This window comes from Chlamydotis macqueenii, chromosome 3, assembly GCF_036417535.1.
Source record: "Chlamydotis macqueenii isolate bChlMac1 chromosome 3, bChlMac1.mat, whole genome shotgun sequence".
Classification (NCBI taxonomy): Eukaryota; Metazoa; Chordata; class Aves; order Otidiformes; family Otididae; genus Chlamydotis; species Chlamydotis macqueenii.
Window position 1 is genome coordinate 71,496,726 of NC_141558.1, and position 16,922 is coordinate 71,513,647.

At 44.2% G+C, this 16,922-nt stretch overlaps 1 protein-coding gene across 1 annotated transcript in view; it reads left to right on the forward strand.

The window, feature by feature from the left end:
• Positions 1-14,917, forward strand: part of EHD3 (EH domain containing 3) — a 33,009-nt gene extending 18,092 nt beyond the window's left edge. The window contains exons 4-6 of the mRNA XM_010124930.2: positions 9,729-10,141; positions 11,206-11,370; positions 12,874-14,917. Of these exons, the coding sequence (XP_010123232.1) occupies positions 9,729-10,141; positions 11,206-11,370; positions 12,874-13,401 (1,106 nt within the window). The 3' untranslated portion in view covers positions 13,402-14,917. The remainder of the gene's footprint in view (positions 1-9,728; positions 10,142-11,205; positions 11,371-12,873) is intronic.
• Positions 14,918-16,922: the final 2,005 nt, after the last annotated feature.

Consider the following 16,922-nt stretch of genomic DNA (forward strand, 5'->3'; position numbering starts at 1 on the left):
CTCACTGGGAACATCAGAAGTCTGTCTCGTTTCTCATTAGACATCAAGAGAATTAGCTAATCTATACAGTGCCAGCGTAGCAGAATACCATGGTATCAAAGCTTAACAATCTATCAGCGCCACCTTATACCCCTGAGTTTGACCACAACAACTGTTCCTGTTATTGCGTCCAGGTTTCAAGGAGCAGGAGTGAGGAAACTGGGTTTAAAGGAATGATTCAGGGGCCAAGACCAGGTTCTGAAGCTTTTCATTTGTCTGAACTCAACTCTGAATTAAATTCACTGCCTTATTACTGTTGGAAATACTAATATGACAGATAACGCAATCCTTTCTCCGCTGGACAGACAGCATGCAAAAGCACCAGCACACCAGTGTTACTGCTGGCAGTGGTCAGCCTTGTGTAGCCAGCAGCAGGGCTTTGCAGATGGGTAGCAAGCTTTCCTCTGAGGGATACTGTATAATCCTGAGAAACAGAGCTCTGCACTGGCTCTCTTCCAGGACACCACTTCAGGATTGTTAGAGCCACCTTCCCCTACAGAGCCACCCATGAAGTTGCCCAGTAGCAGACCTGCAGGTTTAGGCCTGTCAAGCAGTTGAGGGTGATGCAGTCTGTCATAGCTGAAGTCCACATCCACTCGGCATGCGATGAGATCAGCAGCACTGACACAGCTGCCACTGCTCTCAGGCTCTGGTGAAAAGTATTGCCAGGGAGCTGCCTGCAGTGATTTGTCCTACTGAGCTCCTGTGAGTCATGCACTTCTTCACAGTGGGCACCCATAGTGTCACAGGTGCGGTAGTAGACCCCTAGGATATACAGGTTTCATTTAGAGGCCTGATGAGAAGTGTTCCTAGGATGTCACAGCCCAAAGCATTCTGCCCTTCACTGCTTCTGTATTATCCTTGCCTGGAGAACAGCCATTTATCTTACAGTCTTTTTCACATACTGGGGCATGGATCTATGTCCACATGTAAAGAACTAGTCATTGCATTGGCTTGTCGCTCGCTGTGTCCTTCTCCTTTCTTTTACTGTTTCCAGCTGAGCATGAGGCAACAGCAGGCTGCAGAGATGCCCAGAGGGGAGGTAGTTGTACCAAAGCAGCACAGTTGCGGCTGCTTTGACAATTTGGTAATAGTATGGATGCTATCCATTTGCAAAACACTATCCTCATGTCACATAATGAGCCCAGGCCATCCTGCTGGGAGGGAAGAAATAAATGAGGACAAAGGCAAGGACCGTGGGTCAAGTCATACAGTAAAGCAGAGCCAGGACAGGAGTTAGGACTTCCTCGTAGTTCATCATCTTGAGCCGTCTGCTGTGTTAATTGAGCCACCTGGTAACAGCAACTCCTGTGCTTCAGTAGCAGTGCCATCCCTGGGGGGCTCAGCCTTACATGCTGTGCTAGCCAGCTGTGTCAACCTACACATGCCCTGAGCTAAGCAGATCCAAGTCCGCCAAGTTGTATTTGATCCTTGTTTCAGGGTAGTACTTCCTGAATATATCCTGAAAGCTTACTTCATCTTCACCCTATATATGTCATCTCCTCCCTTTCCCACATTAGCAGTGAGCACAAGGTCCTGGCCAGTAAGTAAGGACTGGCAGCGTCATTCCCTATTGGCTTTCTTTCCAGTACGCACTATTCCAGCCTTTTTTCAGGGTTCCACCCAGTTCCATTCTGCCAGCTGCAGTGCAGCCCAGGCTTTCTAAAGCCTTGGGAACCACACGCTAGCCTTGACATCTCTCCTGGGAAGGAAGAATTCCCAATGACCAGCAGCTTTAGCAGCAGGGATATTTAGTCACTCACCAGCCTGCAAGTGAGAAGGAAAATAACTAATGGACAACAGTCTTGGGCAGTGCAGAGCGCTCAGACTGACTGTCTCGAATAGCCGTGCTTGGAAGGGAAAGGCAAACGCCAAGGGAATTGATGTTCTCCCACTTCATGCAATGTTGTTTAGGGTACAATGGCAACAAGAAAGTATTTTTTCCCGAAGAGTTTTGTTGCGTGTGCTAGCAACAGCATGATACACAACAGAAAGCATCCACCCTGAAAGCCTCTAAAAGGGAGGCATTTCAAATATTTGCTATAATACTCCCTACTGATGATGTTTGCTTATATTTTGTATTTCACTGCGCCTAGGAGGGTGAAAGTGCACTGGTTAGTTTTGACTTCCCAGTTCACCTCCGTTACTGCAGTGCAGTAGCCACTCTGCCAACTTGCCTGATTTTATCACCGTCTCACAAACGCATACTGTTCCACTGAATGGCTCAGTTTCTACAGTCACACGGTTCTGCACTTCCTTTAACAGCAACGCAAAAATGAGCATAAAATCTGCACAGTTCTGGCCCTTTTTAGTCGTAGAAATATGTTAAGCCTCAAGCCTAACTCTTCTGACCTGAAAGCAGGATTCAAACAAAAGCTTAAGATTATATTGGGTTTTGAGAAGATCAAACCATGATTTTGTTCAGAGTGAGGACAGGAGATGGGGGAGGTGCAATCCGCATGATTTGGGTTGGAAATATTGCTATGGTTTGCATTTCCAGAACTGGAAGAGAAAAAAAAAAAAATAATGCGAAATGACTGAGATTAAATAGTTGCATGGATAGAAAGGGCTATGGTTGGTTTTTTCCCACTCCTGTTAAGATATAGTAAGTACTTAGTTTTCATGTAGTTTTGAACAGTTGATCTAGCAAGTCAGATTTTTAGCTCTACTGTTCAATTTGTCCATTTTATTGTCCACTGTGCACTCCAGAAATATCCTAAGTATCTGTTCCATCAAGGAAAGATAGTCATGCCCATCAGTATCTCATCAATTTGCATTATTTATGCCCATCACGTATTCTTTTAGTATCCTGAGTAACAATGGAGAAGGACTTTGTTTCCTGGTGACTGGTAGCAGCTATCAGTTACTGATGGCCATTTCAGGCCAGGTTTTCAAACATTATTTCTCCTCAGATTAGAACTATGTGTACTGGGAGAATTCAGTTTGTGTTTGAACACTATAGTAAAAAAACTTCCTTGGAATTCCAGCTATGTGTCAGCACTGCTCTGCACTGACCTCTCTGGAAAACTTGGCCTATATTCAGACGCCTTCTGAGGTCTCAAAATCTGGCTAGGAACTGTTTTGAGGATTGGCTCAAGTACCAGGAAACACTGAGCTCATCTGTCACAAATGACAAAGATATAAATGTGTAAAGGGTAGAGGGGACAAGTTCTGTTCTGTGCACTTAGAAGCTAAACAGGCTGTCATAAGGAAAGTTTACCCTGGACCATGGTCTCATCAGTTTTACTCCTCCCAACTTGAACGTGTCTAGTGAGGTTTCGCTCAATTTCCACTGACATAAAGCAAGAGCCTTGTCATACTCTGGGTCTCTTCCCAACCCTGAAACCCTTGTAATAAACAATACGAAAGCAAAAAGCCACAGTCTGCCACTCCAGGTAGTGGTTAATGTAAATGTTAGTGTTAGAAATCTGACACCAGCCCATCTTTCCTAACTGAGAACATAGGCAGATTTGCTGTGCTTTATTGAGTCCTTTTGACTTTGCTTTGGAAACCTTTAAGTCTCCAAAACGTATGTGATGTTTCCATTGGTTCTCTGGTACCAAGGAGGAAGAAGTGTGGAGCACTGTCTGGAAGATGTAGCTCTTAGTGCTGTGAAAGAAATAATCTGTCCTGGAGCTGGTGATTAAGCATAGGCAAAAGTAGAAGTGATCAGCAAGCTGAGACCTGCTCTAGAAGTTCTGACATGTAACATTCATAGAAATCTTTTCATCCTGAAGGACTTCTGTCTACTTCCCAGCACACCCACAGATATACATTACAGGAATCTCTTTATATCCCCTTGGAAGGCAGCCACTTCCAGAGAGGAGTATGGCAGCTTTTTACAAAGATAATTTAGGATGAGCTGCAGTGAGATATATCCAATACTGATCCCTCGCTTTTCATCTTCTCTTCTGTCCTCTCCTTGCTGGCACCACTAGCTCATCACCTGGAGAGAAACTTGCCCAAATCACTGTTCTTCCACTCCGTCCCAGCTGTTTCATCTCTCATACTCTTTCCCAGCACCCTTTTCTCTCCACTGCACCATCCTTCCCTGGGTCTCACAACAGCCACCCACCCTGCTTCCTACTCATTTTATGTTTTCTCAAAGGGATGTGTCACTTTTCCTCCCTTTGTTTTCTTCCCCTGACCATCAATGTCACCTTCCTTCTCCTTTGCTTACAGCCATCTGTCACACTCAAGTACCACCTACCCATGCTGGTGCATTTTCCCCCTCCAGTGTGGGCTGCCTGCTTGTTTTGCCATAACATAGTCATGTTCTCTGGACTTCGAAGGACTTTCAGGCCAGACATCACTGTGACCAGTTAGACCAAGCCTCCAAACCTTCTTACTCAATTTAAAAATTCAGATCAAGTCACGAGCTCCCTTGGAATTGGCACTCATTTAATCTCCAAGAGCTGCTCCCTCTCTAGGTAGTCGGTGTTTGCTATGCCAACTGTCCCGTCTTCTTCTGATGCTGTCCTCAGCCACACAGAGCCAATCTATCAGTTGACAAATAGGGACTCAGCCATAAAACTGCCCTATAGAGAGCCACAATCTAGTGAATTTTCAGTCTCTGGATAATACCAGCTTTAACAGGACAAGAAGGGAGCTCCTAGTGACTGCAGTTCAGCAAGAAAGAGGTAAATTCCTAAAAAGCAGCAGGACAGTTTAAAGCAGTACTGCTAGCAAGCTCTGAGATACCTAGTGTAAAGCAGCAGCTTTGGGTTTTTCAGGATTTCTTGATCTTAGTGTGGCTCTTGCGTCCCACCTGAACTCCACTACCAGAGGCTGTGGCCACAGTTCCACAAGCAGGAAATACAGCACTGAGCTTACTATCAGACAGAAAATAAAACAAAACAAAAACCAAAAACAGAACCCCCACAAACAACCAAAGAACAAGAACCACTGTAGCTACATGGTGAGAAATGCTGAACCGATACATGCAGACTCATTGCTGGTTTAAATTGGCTTTAAAATGTTACAGCCAGGCAGATTTTATGCTGGGTCAGATATCATCCATCTTCCCACAGTCAGCGTAAAGACTGTATCATGCCTGGTCTGACTTGACAGAAATGTAATTGCATAATCCTGCCAGATCTTAGTGAAATGCACTGCCAGGTATTCCAGCGGTGCACAGACAAGTATTCATTAAGCCAGCCTGCCTTGTGGAGTCTAGGTGGCAGGGTGTCTGCAAGAAGATAATTTTTTCTCTGTAGGCTGAATCCACTGACAGTCCTGCTGATTTGTCAGCTTTGTATTAAATCTGTTGAGTCCTTTTCATGCTGTTAAAAGGAAGTCTGTCCCATGAAAAAAAAAAAACTGATAGAGGAAAGTTATTATCATGTTTCTCTTGTCCTCCCAATACTGTATGGATGGGATTAATTTTCTATTCATATTCACCTTATCTGGTGGTTGTGAAAGAAGCTGCATCAGTGATATTGGAGGACGTTTAAATACACATATTTTTCAACAGAAATGCAAGTGCAACCACAAACAGCCAGGAATTAATAAACAGAAAATTCTCCCCTTTACATTTCTGTCTGAACATCCCTGTAATAATGGTTTTGCATTTATGCAGCTTGGCAAGCAGATGGCTTCCCAAATGCTCTGTAACTTCACAATAAAACTCTGCTTTATGCAGATAGCTTCGCCCATCGCTGAAACGCTGCCAAGTCGGAGATAGTAACTGTCTGCTTTTGAGAGAGGCCTTAGCAACGCTCTACAACACTAAGGGCGTAAAGAGACATTAATGCATTTGTGGTGGAATGAGCAAGGGGACACTTAGAAAACTCCTAATTTGACTGTAAATCAAGATCAGTTCTTGGTCTAAGCTCACACTGTAATAAACTGCCAGAAGAAAGTAGAGTCAGGCGCTATGCATCTGTGGAATAAAAAAAGGGACAGGCAGGGAATTGAAGTGAGGCTATAATGCTTAGGTTTAGTTTCCGAATTAGCTTTATGTGTTTTCAGGTGTTGAGCACCTCCAGCTCTGGCTGGATTCAGGCAAAGTGTCTGAAGTTCTCTATGCTGTTGGAAAGTCTTTGGAAATGAAAGCTCCGAACTAAACATTAAAATACAAATATAAGACCTTAATTTTAAACATCTTTATTAATAGCTTGTCCTTAAAGTTTTACACTGTTACCCTGCTATCCAAATGCTTTAGTAGCCATCTCGTCTTTTATAAGCTAGAAGCAGAACTAAAAAGCCAACCCTATAAATCACCTGTGTGGCAATTCTCTAGGCACCTGTCTGTGTGAGAAGACACCATCACAGTCAGTGGCTCCAAGTAGGTAGTTGTAAACAGAGGTCTGTCCTGCCTGCCCTTTCCACATGGTATGCTATCCATTAAGCAACAATACCACTCTCACTATAATTTCCATCTTTTCCTCCTCTAAAGTATTCTGTCACTTAAGAACAAAATACATACACCTTGGTTTTCCTGCCAACTCCTCCTCCATACAGGAGAATGCACGTGTGATCAGCACTTATTAAGAGCTACGCATGAGGAGAGGTGTTTCTTGCTTAGCTGGGCACGAACAGGAGAGGTCTCACACGTTCCCTTAAACGCCAAAGCAAGCGGGACACACAAAAGGAATGTGTGCATTGGGCTTTTGTCCCAGCGTGGAATGCACATGAATCCATGCTGTTGTGACTGCTCTGAAATATCACAAAGTGTTACTCCCCAGGGCTTTGGTCTCTCTTTAGTGGAGATGTGCAGGGCAACTGTTGGGAAAGTATCTTCTAACAAGCAAAGAAGCTGGGAAAGAAAGTCTTCTAATCAATCTGGACATCTAATGAAGTCCACAGGGACATTCAAGACTCACTGTATGTTACTGTAGCAGCTGGGAACATAGAAGAGGTCTGAATAGATATTAATTCCCTTTTCTTGTCGGGTAGAACAACATTTTTGTTTGTGAATAGGAAAGAGGGGCTTACCAGAGCAGATACCCTGTAAGTGCTACTGTGGATCCAGGCTTGACACATGATAAAAATTAACGGAGCTAAGCACGTAAAGATACTTTTGGACGAACTCTGAGACCCAGGCAGATCAAAGGGCTAAGGTCAGTCTCCCAAGTCCTTAGCTAATACCAAAACTACAATACCATTTTTTTTTTCCTCTCTCTAAAAAAGTCAGTCCCCACTTTTACTGCATCACTGAAAGGTAGTCTGACTGTCAGGTGCAGACACTTTCCCCACCTCATCCCAGCTCCTGTTGACGCAATAGAGAGCCTAACAGTGGCTATTCCTGTACTACCAGTGAGAAAACATCCACATGATCTGTGACAGGACATCACCGTAGCATTACAAGGTGCCTTAGAGAGCATGACTGTTTCCCCCTTGAGCCCCACAAGAAAAGACTGGAAGTAGTAGTTGTAGTGCAATTCAAATATGTGCCAGCTTGACAAGAATGCGCCCCAGTCAATGAGATTTGACAAGATTGAATGCACAAACATCTCCAAATAAAGTCACCCTGACTCTTAGCTTCCATGGTGAAAAAGCAAACTGTATAGCTCTGCGTATGAAGAATAAACTATCTTGCCATGCTAGATGACTTCCAGTACAGCCCAGACAGAACTGAACATCAGCTGTGGATGTCCATGCCATGTTTAGCAAAACGGGGGGGGGGGGGGGGGGGCGGGCAGAGGGTGTGCCTATTTGCAAATTTGTTGATCTGCTTGCAGAGGGACAGCTTACAGCCTGAACTCAGTCCAAGTGAAATGAGGTGTTGGCATTGCCTCTGTCCTGCTGCCAGTGCCTCCTAGTGCAATTTGGGATGGAGTCAGCATGCATAGCTTTACAGCAGATACGCAATTAGCCCTGTAGAGGTGAGCTCCCTACAGTGAGAACATCTAAGGTTAAAAGGCTGTTGGTATCTGAAAGCAAGCAGGACCAAGTTTATTTCAATTGTAAGAGGGTCTAACTCATTATTGTTACTGAAGTCAGACACATGGATTGGGCAAGATATGTAGACACCAATGTAATATATTGAATACTCAGCAAGTCTGTGTCAAAGGTAATACCAGTTCTGAATTCTCTCAAGTTCTCAGAGTCAAACATAGCTGAGCAAAGAGCCAGGGCCCAGCATCACTTGCTGCTGCTAGAGGCAGCACCAGTGTCCTGAGTAAGCAGAAAACCACTGGTGGAACAAACATCTGTCTCCTCCACCTATGATTTCCCTAGATCACATGGAAGAGAGCAGGATAAGTGATCCACATCCAAGAGCACTTCCCCCCACCCCAGCTTTTTTTGTAAGGAGCAAATTATAATTGACCAAAGCAAAACACTGTGTGGGAATTATACTTTGCAGTTGTATCAAAGTTCTCAGTGGCAAACAGTTAACAGCAATTTATCCAGCAGAAGAAAAAGTTCACACAAGCTTTACTCCTGACTCGAGAGCCAAGATTTCACCCCGGTTTGCTTTGTCACAAGGGAAAAAAGGCCAGTGGCAAAAAAAAAAAAAAAAAGCAAGATCAGAGCTCAGCAGTCTTCCCTTCTGTATTTCTAATTTAAATACTAAGATGCACTGGTTGTCCTCTAGGTTTTGGAGAGGACAGAATGAAAATTAAAAAAAAAAAAAAAAAAAAAAAAAAAAAAGAGGGGAGGGGGGGAAATAATCACTGAACTAATTATTATACATTTATTCATGAAAGGCAAGATTAAAATAGTATGTTAAAGGATTTGAATGCAAATAGCATATGCTCTGTCCTGATCTCTTCTAAGAAAGCACAGCACTCTGGCAACACAGGTAACCTCAAATGTTGCACAGCATAGGAGAGCCTGACAGAGCAGAGGGAGAGCACTAGTCTCTCAATGAGGCTTTCAAGAAGGTGTTTTCACCAGAGCCACCACAGAGCTAGGAAATAAGGTTATTGTGTTGCTGTCATTGCTGTTGTTTTAAAAGCAACTCTACACACACTATTTATCATGCCCTGTATTAGCTAGTCTAACACTGTCCATCCATTGTCCTTAATTCTGAGGCGTGTGAAGTTTAACCCACTGTTTGTAACTTGAGTCTACCTGTGGTGTTCACAGCAATGCTGTCTTCTAAGCATCAAGTGCTTCGCAAAGTAAACACAAATTATTTTGCTTTATGCACATGTAGCAGGTATGACAGGACGATTACTCCGGTAAGGCAGGTTATTTGCATGCTGGGTTTTGTAATGGATGGGACAAAGCCAGTCTCACGCAGCTAGACAAGACCTGAGAGTTATTAAGCAGCAGAGATACACATTTCAAACCAGTCTGGGTGCAACTACTGCAATTATCCATCTTTCTACAGCCTTTGTAGGCTATGCTGATGGCCAGTAATTCAGAAACTAGACCCTTCTTGTTGGCTCATGCAAGACTTTTGCAGTAGCTCTTTGAATATAGCAGTTTCCCCATGATATGTATTTGAATTAAGTGTTTTTAGCACAAGTTCGAGACTTCTTTGGATGATCTCTTAATGTGGAGAAGATGAGAACTATCCTTAACTGCACACATCTTGGGCATTTCAGTGTGAAGGACAGTACCTCAGCTCCAGCTTCTTTGGGACAAGGAATGATGTTTCATGTTTCCATTATCAAGCTACTTGATCTACTGGGGAAGCATCCTTTTTGCAAGCCTACTCTCAGCATAGTTCAGGTGCAGCAAGCAGGCTTTTCTACTCCCATACATGTGCATCTCTGCTTTTCCTCCACCCCTTGCAGGTTATGACTTCGCCGCTGTACTGGAGTGGTTTGCAGAGCGGGTTGACCGCATTATTCTCCTTTTCGATGCACACAAGCTGGACATCTCTGATGAATTCTCTGAGGTCATCAAGGCCCTGAAGAACCACGAGGACAAGATGAGAGTTGTTCTCAATAAGGCTGACCAGATAGAGACTCAACAGCTGATGCGTGTGTACGGTGCCCTCATGTGGTCCCTGGGAAAGATTGTCAACACTCCTGAGGTCATCAGGGTCTACATTGGCTCCTTCTGGTCCCATCCGTTGCTCATCCCTGACAACCGCAAGTTATTTGAGGCAGAGGAGCAGGACCTGTTCAGGGATATCCAGAGCCTGCCCCGCAATGCAGCCCTGAGGAAGCTGAACGATCTCATCAAGCGAGCACGGCTGGCCAAGGTGGGTGTTGGCATAGGAGAACCCAAGCATTCAGTTTGGGCTGCCTGCACTATGCAGGCTATGGGGAAGTGGTTTTGACCAGTTTGGCTTGCAGAGCTGGTGGATCCTATTCTTTTTCCATCCCATTTTACTCAGGCCCAGCATATCAGTCCTATGCACTTCAAGGACAAAAGCACCTCCTTTGCTTGGTGCATCAATCATGACCAACCAGAGTGAGGGAGATAGCCACAGATCAAAGCAGGGAGCACTTAAAGGGATCTGGAAAGCTCTGTGGTAGCAACTTGAGAATTAGGACTATTTCAGTATGTCAGGGGAATACCAAGGGAATTGAGCTTTAAGCCTTTTGCCCTAAACTTTTTTAGCCAAGTGAGATACCTGGCTCTTAGATGGATGCAGAGGAGGTGGAGACTCACAAGAATGGCAAATAAGCCTGCCATATCTCTGAGTGTTTGAAATGAGCTGAATGAAGCCCCTCAAAACACAAGGAAGAACCCCCATATCAGTTAGAAAAGAAATGAAAAGATACCTAAAAAGCTTTCTGTGCAAGGGTCTTAATTTCCAATACAAAACACTTGGTCCACCATTTGAAAAAAAAAAAAAAAAAAAAAAAAGAAAAAAGACAGAATGGCTAAGTTAAGGACTGGTATTTGTACTAAAACATTAAACAAAGTCTAGCAACCTCCAAAACCTGTATGTTTGGTTTGTATTGGAAGGGGACTATTCCCTGGAAGGCCATGCCCAGTGGAAGGCAAAGGGGTGGGGGGAAGAGAGAAGAGAGAGACACATATGCACTTCCTAGAGGCAGTGGTATGTTACACTCTGTATACCCAGGACTCATAACGCTGTCTTCACCTTGTCTCAGCGCAGCTGGAGCACAGAGCTGAGCAGCACTTAGCACTGGAGCAATAAGCAGTGCGTACAGGCAAGCTGAGGAGCTGAGCTTGCTCTTCAGGGTAGGACAAGATGGAGCTGAGTCCTAGGCACACATACTGTCCTGGGAAGAATTTTCTTATGTGCTCTTTAGTACTTGTCTTCTTCATTCCATATCATTTAATGCCCTTCAGGTCCATGCCTACATCATCAGTTCCCTAAAGAAGGAAATGCCCTCGGTGTTTGGGAAAGACAATAAAAAGAAAGAGCTTGTTAACAACTTGGGAGAGATTTATGCCCGCATTGAACGGGAGCATCAGATCTCACCAGGAGACTTCCCTAATCTGAGAAAGATGCAGGTAAGTGGTGGCATCATGGCCAGAGCACCAAACATCCAGCAGAAGACTGTTAGAGTACCTGCAGGGAATATGACAGGAGCCACGCAGACGTTGGTAGTTGTTTCTTGTGGGAAAGGCCTGTTGTAGTATTGAAATGGGCCTTGAAGTATGTGCAGGCTATATTTGGACATGAACACTTGTTGCACATAGAGCTCTTGTGAAGCTACAGCTGCCTTTTCTCAAATCTTTGCCTGAATAGCACTTTACAGCAAATTATTTCTTCCGTTTTTATTTTTAATTCCAGGTTCCATTTGCAGATTTTTCAGGCCTAAGAATACTGCTAATTTGTATTAAGAGGAAAGCTATATCCTGAAAAGCCTACGTATGCCACTCTCCTCATGAGCTGTATTTGTTTTTGTCTTCTACTTCGCTTGTTGTCTCTAGAAAGAGAGAAAGGAGGCTGTGAAAACGTAAAGCCCCTCTTCTGTTTTAAGCAGAGAGGCGGGTTTTATGTTCTGCAGAGCTCAGACCTGACCCAGTGTTCATGTAAGTCAAAGACTTCAAAGGACCTTGGATCAGAGCCTTGTATTGTACATTCAAACAATACTGGACACTGCTACATTGCTACGTGGCTTCAGTCCAAGCAGAAACCTGTTCTGAGTTGCTAGCTGTTGAAGTCATTACTAGCTCCCTATGGAGCGTCTAGTTGTTTGGTTTTTTTAAAGTATATTTTCCATAAGTTCTTGGGAACGCGACCTATGGAGTGTATCCAATAGAAGATCCCATTTGCTGCTTGTTAAAATATGTGTTTAAGTGTTTAAAAATAACTCTACCAATGCAGCATGAGTCAGTAGTGTGGACTGAACAAGCAGAGGGTGAAGGATAAAGCTGTAGGTCATTTTGCAGTTTTTAGAAGAGTTATCTGCAAGCCCTGCTCAAAGTATTTTTGCTTAGCTGTGAAAAGTACAGAAACAGAGCCATGCTTACCTCTTTACAGACCTGCTACTGTCTTTATGGCATCTAAAAGATGCACTACATGATGAGTTAAATAGTATTTTGCCAGAGTGGCATCTCCTCCCCAGGGTACAGAGAGGGAGGGAATGCAGAACACTGGCTGGAGGATGTAGCAAGTGCTGCACAACCGGTTTGCCTTGAACAATTTGATCTTCAAGGAGATTGCATCTATGTGGCTTGGAAAGGAGGAGTCTTATTTGCATATGGCCATCATCTGGGCCTTTGAGTAAACCACTTCCCCTCTCTGTACCATGTCAGCCCCTCTTTATAAGCTGAGAACATCATTTTCATAGGGCCTAAAGAGAATTTAAGTAAGAGCAAGGCCAGCCAGGAAGACCCCATCACATGCTGAGGAGTAGGGCCATCAGAGGAGAGAATGCTGACCTCCCCACTCCTCCTCTACAATAGCAGGTTTTTGAGGCTAACAGCAGACAGGCATCCTGCTCTACACTGTTACTACACCATGCATGGCCATGTCGCTCACCTCTTGCTATGTTGTCCCACTTTAAGGATCAGTTACAAGCCCAGGATTTTAGCAAGTTCCAGCCTCTGAAGAGCAAGCTGCTGGAGACTGTGGAAGACATGCTGGCCAATGACATCGCCCAGCTCATGGTGCTTGTACGCCAGGAAGAGTCACAGCGGCCAACCCAGATGGTGAAGGGAGGAGCCTTCGAGGGCACCTTGCATGGTCCATTTGGCCATGGCTATGGCGAAGGTGCTGGTGAAGGGATCGATGATGCTGAGTGGGTGGTGGCCAGGGACAAGCCCATGTATGATGAGATCTTCTACACGCTCTCGCCTGTCGATGGTAAAATAACTGGTGCCAACGCAAAGAAGGAGATGGTAAGGTCTAAGCTGCCCAATACGGTGCTGGGCAAGATATGGAAACTGGCTGACATTGACAAAGATGGCATGCTGGATGATGAGGAGTTTGCCTTGGCGAATCATCTCATTAAAGTCAAGTTGGAGGGTCATGAGCTGCCAAATGAGCTCCCTTCCCATCTCCTCCCTCCATCCAAAAGGAAAATAACAGAGTGAAAGGAAGGTTACAGGGGAGAGGGAAAAGGAGGGGGGAAAAAAAAAGTCTAGAAAAACATGTTTACTTAAGTTATACCTTTAGATGTGAGATCACCTTTGGATTTATACCTATTTTGCTGTATGAAGAAAAAAAAGTAAAGTAGAACAAAAAAGTCCAATCCTCTTCATGATAACATGCAGTCTTCCAGTGTAGTGTCCCTGCTTTCTGATGTGTAGTCTGTAAATATGAAGGTAAAGAAAGGATGTTGAGACCAGGAGAATCTGATAAGCGGCAGTAGAAGAAAAAACTGAAGTGGCTGCATTTTTTTGAGAGTGGAATAGGCACTAATAGAAATCTGCTAACTGCCAGTATCACTCCTGAGCTTTGGCTGTGCCTTTTGCTGTTTAATGGGTCTCACAAACCTTGGGAGACAGATCTTGATAGTGAAAAGGAAACCACAAGGTCTCCAAGCTATTGGCCAAACTAAAGAGCACTTCCCAATTAACGTAAGCCCACACTAAAATACTAGATACTAAACCTCAGAGTTAAGAATTTTAGGAACCTTGATTCACTGTTAGATGCAAATCTTACAAGCATTTTCCTGTCCTTAAAGAAAAAAATATAAATAAAATCTGAAACAGCTCTGAACTGGGCAGATGGAGTTCCTCATTGTTTGCTGGGGGGATAGGCAGTAAGAATTCCCAATCACCTCTACGTCCCATTCAATCCCTGGGGCAGATTTGTTCTGCAGGCATGGCCAAGAGAACTCCTCCCGAAGGGAAACAGAAGCAGGGGGCACTAGAGGCAGACATCAGGTGGGTTGGAAGGGAGGAACACCACTCCCGGGCTCACTGAACATTTCACAACCAGGGGAGAGTGTTTTCTCTTTGAACAATGGTGGTGTTTATCATTTCTGTGAAGTGATACATTTACTCTTATCATGCACAGTGAAAGCTGCTAGGTCCCATTCTTACTGTAAAGATCAGAACCTCACACTGTTGGGTAGACGGTTCATCATAAGAGCAGAGAACACAGTGGAGCAGTGGGCAGAGCTTGCTCTGCTGCCTGTGCCCCCACAAATATAGCCTTCACCCATCCTCCTTACCACACAGTAACACTTGATCCCCTCTAGAACCTCTACCCTGAGCCAGGAGACCTTCCGCCGCTCTTTCGTGCTCTATAAAATTTTTGTTTTCAAGACCTGATTTTGGCAGAAATCCCTCAATTTCCTATTTTGTTTCCCAAATACACACACACACACACACGCAGGCACTCTTCTGGGTTTTGTTGTTGCTTTGGAGCAGCGTGTTGTTCCAATTCCTGTTGTCACTTTATATAAGCTGAGCTCCTACTGTGATGAAAAACCAAGACAAGTATAACTTATTTTATATCTCTGTGTTCATATTATATAGAGAAATATATTCTGTGTATGTAGGATGTGCTTATTGCAGTACATTTATCACTTGTCTTAAAAATTAATGCATTAACCTTTTTTGTACCCTGGTCCTAAAACATTATTAAAAAAGAAAGGCCAGATCTGTCTGTTTCTTTACATAGCAAAAGGAAATGCAGCTGAAAAAAAAAAAAAAAAAAAAAAAAAGCAGCTTATTTCTACGTGCAACAGAAGGAGGAAATCATGCTTAGCACATTCCCAAACGTGCATGTACAGATCAGCCCTGCTGGACTCAGGTGTGCAATGCGGAATGAGTGGTTAACATCTGCAACATCACCTTTCTCTTCTGGCAGTCTAATCACAACCTTGATACTTGCTGAAGCAAGTGGAGTTGTACCCACAATTCATCTTGTTCAACATAGGGGAGAGATAACAACCAAATAAATACTTCATTAGGAAAAAGAGTTATATTGAAAGAGTTTCCTCCTGCTGGCCACAGATGAGAATACTACAGATTTATCAAAATCTGTAAAGGACACAAAAACCCTTGCCTTAAATCTTGATGGCTCTGATTTTACTTCTGTCTTCATTGCCCTTTCAGTACAAGTTCATTAGAGTGATCATTATCCCCATAAGGGGACAGTGAGATGCACTGACTAAGACCGTGAGAGGAGTTAAGATAGCGCTGGGGAAGCACTCAAGAAGAGGGTGTGAGCAGTAATGGTTGGCAGAGTTTCCATTTAGCATTTCTACAGGATGAGAGAGAGGGGAGAGGAAATCATAGGGTGGAGAGCAAGAAGCAATAAATGCAAATTTAGAGAGAAGCCAGCAGACTGTATGTCAGTCCATTTCAACCACCCAGTAACACCCAGTTTAACAGTCATTACAGCAAGCACACCTACTAACGTGTCCAGGTCTTTCTGTGGAATTTGCATGTCTGACTCCAGGTTGAGGGACAGGATTGAGGCTGAACAGAGCACCCCAAATCAGCCGAACCTCTATGCGGGCATGGTTTTCTGGTGGCCGCTCATACAGCACATTGCTTGTGCCAATTGTGTCATGCTGAAATTTATCACTTTCTTCAAAAGCAGAAGATTACTGGTTCTCTCAAAGGGGATGGGAGAAGGGGAGGTCTGTTAGTCTTTTTCCAGTATACACCAACAAGGTGCTCAGGTACGCCAAATATTGTAGCAGGTATCAAATGGCTTTCAGAGCACAAAGCCTTTTGTGCTTGATTGTTTGGTCATACGAGTTCACAAAGCAAACCACTAGCCTGTTCAAACACATGTCGTAGATTAGTTTTCATTGCATTGACTGCAGCTGTGCTTTAGCCATCTCATAAAAAGGCTTGCTGTTAAACAGGAAACAGCAGGGGATTTTCTGCATCGCTGATAGCGGCCATCACCCCCTGCACCGTGCCAGCACTGCAGCACATGCCACAGCTCCTGCCTCTGCTCCGTGCCTCGTGCAGAGGCTCCCACTCTTTACGTCTGTCCCCATGCCAGGCTGTCCAGGATGTTTCAGCGGGGTTCAGTCAGAAGTGCCAGCGAGAGAGCAGCACAGAGAGCTCTGCTAGCACAGGGCAAGTGAACAAAACAACACTGCAGTACTGTGGCGTGGGGATTTTCTTTCAACACTCACTCGGAAACCACTTGCACTGTCAGAGTGCGACTTCCCCAGTCGTGTTGGAGGGGAAAAACCAACACAAGCATTTCGGTGACAAACACGCAGTTACTTAATATGATTGCACTGTAGTCCAGCAACAAAGCAGGAGACAAAGCCACCCTCTTACACAGAGAGAACAGGACAGCAATTTGAGAAGCTGTGTTTCCAGAGAGGCAGTTTACAAATAGTCCTCCATATTCAGATCAATGTATCTGCACATTTTACTCTTGCTAAGCTTTAAGGGAAATTAGAAGGGAAAAAAAAAAAAAAAAAAAGGCCAGGAAAAAACCCCACCAAACCTCAAGCACCCTGAGGTTCTCTAGAAAAAAATACATTCAATCCTGTCCTCTGTGGTATGGCCATGAGAAGACGCGTATATTTTTCCATCCCCTTCTCATGGACAGTAGCCGCACACCATCTCCACCCCCTCCCTTTATTTTTTCCCTATCCCACTTCAGAGATACAACTGCTTGGGCAATCTCA